General features: G+C 53.0%; 1 protein-coding gene across 1 annotated transcript in view; it reads right to left on the bottom strand.

The window, feature by feature from the left end:
- Positions 1–812: 812 nt before the first annotated feature.
- Positions 813–3,933, bottom strand: part of NEUROG2 (neurogenin 2) — a 4,224-nt gene continuing 1,103 nt past the window's right edge. The window contains exon 3 of the mRNA XM_015411877.1: positions 813–897. Within this exon, the coding sequence (XP_015267363.1) occupies positions 813–897 (85 nt within the window). The remainder of the gene's footprint in view (positions 898–3,933) is intronic.

Below are 3,933 nucleotides of genomic sequence, written 5' to 3'. Positions count from 1 at the left end.
AACACCGGGACTGTTCGGCAGAGGAAGGCAATGGCAAGCCATCTCTGCTGGTCTCCAGCCCTCAAAACTCCACAAATCGGTTGCCACTTGACGGCAATTATTATTATGAGGCCATGGAGTACGGGGGTTATGTAATTCTCTAAATGCTTATTTCATCAAGAAAGCTGCAGAGAACATTCACAAGTTACCAACGGGTACCAGGTTTTGCCAGAGGGAGTTAACAGCTAAAATAGTAATCCCCATTCCCCGTTTGAACGGTAGGCGGAATGTAAGGAGAAACTTCTTCACTGAGGTTTGTTCACCGGCCCATGGCGTCTTTTCGTCTTTCTCTGCTGGAGAATCCGCGCCTCCTGCAAAGAGCTGGAGGACTCGCGTGATGGGACATGGTCCCCCTGACCGCGGCCTCTGTCTGCCGGCTGCCAGGCGGCCCAACAAGCTCGCGTCCCTCCAGTTCCGCTCTGCGCTGCTTTCTATTGGCTCCAGAGAGATCCTGGTAGCCAATCCGAGAGAAGCTGGGCTTCTGGTCCTCTCATTCCAGCCCGGAGGTCTGTTAGACTCCGTTTCCACACGTTCTCTAAAGCGCAGCCCTGTCGCTATTTTATTGTATGCCAGATTAATAATCCTCAAATATTATGGTCTCTGTGTTCTTCTGCCCACTCAGTCTTCAACGAGATTAGTTCCTGGAGAGCAGCCTTGCGAGAAGAGAGAGACTGACACCCGAGTGCTAAGTAAACTCCCCCGAAGTAAAGGCGCTTAGAAGGGATCTAACAAGGGTATTGTGGCGTGAATTTCCCCACTCTTGCAGTCCTAACCTACGCCCTGAAGTAAGTATCGCCGTGTTCAATGGTGGTTACTCCCAGGTAAGTATGTAGAGGATCGCAGCAGCCTTCTTGAAGACTGAAAAGTAAATTAAGGGGGATTTAAAATTATGTTTGCCCAGGAGTTTTCGCCAACTTCGCGATTATATCGGTGGATCCTTACCGGATGAAGAAATCTGGATTTTTAAAAGTGCGATTTTTTTTTGTAGCTGAATAACCCAGTGTCTGATGCCACAGCCCGATATAGATGAATGTGGAAACGCCTGCTTTCACTCCTAAAGTTTCGATCACTTCTTATATCATATGTCCCACAAATGTCATGCAGCCCCAGGGCGAGTCTCATGCTTGGCCACCCCTCTCCTCTTTCGCTCTGGTGCACAGCTGCAGGTGCACCGTCGGTGTGAGCAGGTGCAGAGGAGGAACTGCTCCTGTAGAGGCAGGGACCACGCCCCTTCCCCATCACGGGGAAGCCCTCAGGCCCTGACTCGTGTGAACACTTGCTGGGCAGCTTCACCCGCCACGGCCCCGTGAAGCATCGAGGGCGCGCCTTTCCGGCTCCCTGATCCAGACGGTTTAAAGAGGGATCCAGCCTAGAACATCTTCGCTGCCTCTTCAGCGCAGGACAGAGGAGCACAGAGCAGGTTCCAAACCGTGGGGATGTTTCAAGCATGGATGACCACCGGGCCCCTACAAACACCAGGAGAGCGGCAGGTGCCCGCGCCTCCGTCTGGTCAGGTGGCAAAAGAACAGGGGAAGCGCAGGGTCGTGGACCTATAAAGGACGGACCCGGAGGTAGGTCAGCCTACAGGTCTATTTGGAATCCTGCTCAAGTCTGTTCAGCTGCCAAGGAAGCGGTCTCAGCATTGCGCTCTTGGAGACCACCCATATATATTCAACAGAATTTCTGTAACATTTCTTGATTTCCTTTGCTTACTGGCCAACAATATGTCTAGACCACTTAATTGAGAGGGGGGGATTTTAATATTCGACATTCACGACATCGACCGTGTTCCCTTTTAGTGAACGTCAAGGCATTTAAAATTACATTCACTTTTGGTCCTGACCTGGATAGCCCAGGCAAGCCCGTTCTTGTCAGATCTCGGAAACTAAGCAGGGCCAATCCTGGCAAGTTTTTGGATGGGAAACCTCCAAGGAATTCCAGGGCCGGGAGGTAGAGACAGGCTATCCAGACACTTCTCTGCCAGCCCGATCTCAAGCTAAACAAGGCCGACCCTGGCGAGTACTTGGATGGGAGACCTCCAAGGAATACCAGTACTGGGACGAAGAGGCAGGCAATAGCAAGCCGACTCTCTGAAATGTCCAAGCCCCACTGGGGGTCGCCAGACGTCAGCCATGACTTCCAATCGCGTGCACACGCGCGCCCCCACAAAATTAGGTTCACTTTTAATCTGAGTACTTTACTGCCGTTCACTGTCGTCTCGTGATACCCTCAAATCACTGCTAGAGAGGTCCCTGGTTCAAATCTTACTAGCTGGAAGGATGGGGATGAGAGTTTGAGTGAAAGTCAGTCGTGTTAATTGAGCACGACTGCCGCCCACCCACAATTACAGGTATTGGGGCTGCCCACTGGAACCGACCGACGGTAGGATATGGTAGATCAGGGTGTACCTTTCAACATCCCGAGCCCTTAACGCCCTAAACCCAGCGTGAGAAGCAGCCTGGTGTAAGGTTTGGAATGCGGGAGTCCGGGTCAGGCCCTCTTTCTCCGCCCACTCCACGTGTACTGTTGCGAGGGTAAAGTTTGGAGAGGGGGAGCAAAGCGGATATAAATAGAACTGTGAAAGCACCTAATCTTCTGCCATCCGTTTACACTTCCCCGAAGTTGAAATGAAGCGTCCTGTGTACTTCCAGCCTACAGAGAAGTCTACGTAGGACCTGGTTCACATGTCGTACTAGCTGGAGGGATGAGGACGGAGCACCGCTCCCTTGTGCCAGTGCGATATACTCGTCGACGGTGGTGCCGAGGGTTTTGTCGAAGCCCCCAGTCGGTCCCCGTTTGTCTTCAGTGGACTCGACGGTGTCAGAGATCAGCTGACCTGCCTGCCTCTCCCCCCCCCCCCCCCCCTCCACCCTTTAGCTCTGTTTGTAAAGGGAAGCGCACTTGGAGTAGAGCGCGCCTGTCTATCTAGCCGTCATTTTCCTGTCGGACGCCGCCCGGGACTCCTTTCCAAGGGAACCTCTTGGCGGGATGCCTGCCCCCTCGACCAGAGCGGCGGTCGCCGGAGGAATGAAGCCACCACCGCCAGCAACCAGCTCTTATGAAAATTAGATATTTTATTTATAAATTTCTGTCTGCTTTCAAGAGCAACCCCTCTTGTTCCGCAACTGTAAATACATACTAGAATAAACTCTGTGAAATATACAAAAAAAATACATTATTTCTCCCCACACTCACACGCAACCCACCCCCATGAAATCTTGCCCTTTGTAATAAATAGAAGCCCGGAACACGTGTGTGGCTGCCTGCGGGTCATGCTCCGTGTCTGCCGAGGTTTTCACAGTCTGCCGATAGTCTCTGTCTGGCGGAAGAATGGAGGAGTTCCCGGGACCCGGGAAGGTCGAGATAAATAATGCATGAGCCCCCCCTCTCTCCTCCTCGTCCAGCCCCCCCGCTACCCTCCCCCTTCTTCTCCTCTAGCCCCCCCCCCAATAATAAAGAGTTCACCCTAAATTTCCACGCTGGCATTCAGACCCGACAAAGCCTACAAATTATACAATGACTTCTAACCTGATCGCCTAGCAAGCAAACAAACAAACAGCTCCCCAATCGAGGGCGTTTCCCCCCCCCTTTCCAAACAGCCCCCTTCTAAATCAAAGGAGGCAGATGGCAAAACGAGGGGAGCTTCGGGGCGCGGTGGGCGAAGGGGGCTGAAACAAAAGGCATCGTGCCTGGCCAATGTGGGAATTTGGGGGAAAGTGCACATCAGAAAGAGAGAAAGTTTGGCTTGACAGGTGAAATTCCCACAGCCTCCCAGGCAGGCAGTGGGAAGAGAAGCAGATGCGGCCGGGGAAGGCGCCTGCGAAGCTGCCGAGGTTGCGAAGCGGGTGGGGTGGGGGAGGGGGCCGGGCCATGAGGCGCTAGCATCTCTGCGAG

The sequence above is a fragment of the Gekko japonicus genome, unplaced genomic scaffold (assembly GCF_001447785.1).
Source record: "Gekko japonicus isolate JY-2015 unplaced genomic scaffold, Gekko_japonicus_V1.1 scaffold402, whole genome shotgun sequence".
Taxonomy (NCBI): Eukaryota; Metazoa; Chordata; class Lepidosauria; order Squamata; family Gekkonidae; genus Gekko; species Gekko japonicus.
The sequence above is the reverse complement of the archived record's forward strand: the minus strand, read 5'-3'. Positions and strand labels throughout refer to the sequence as shown.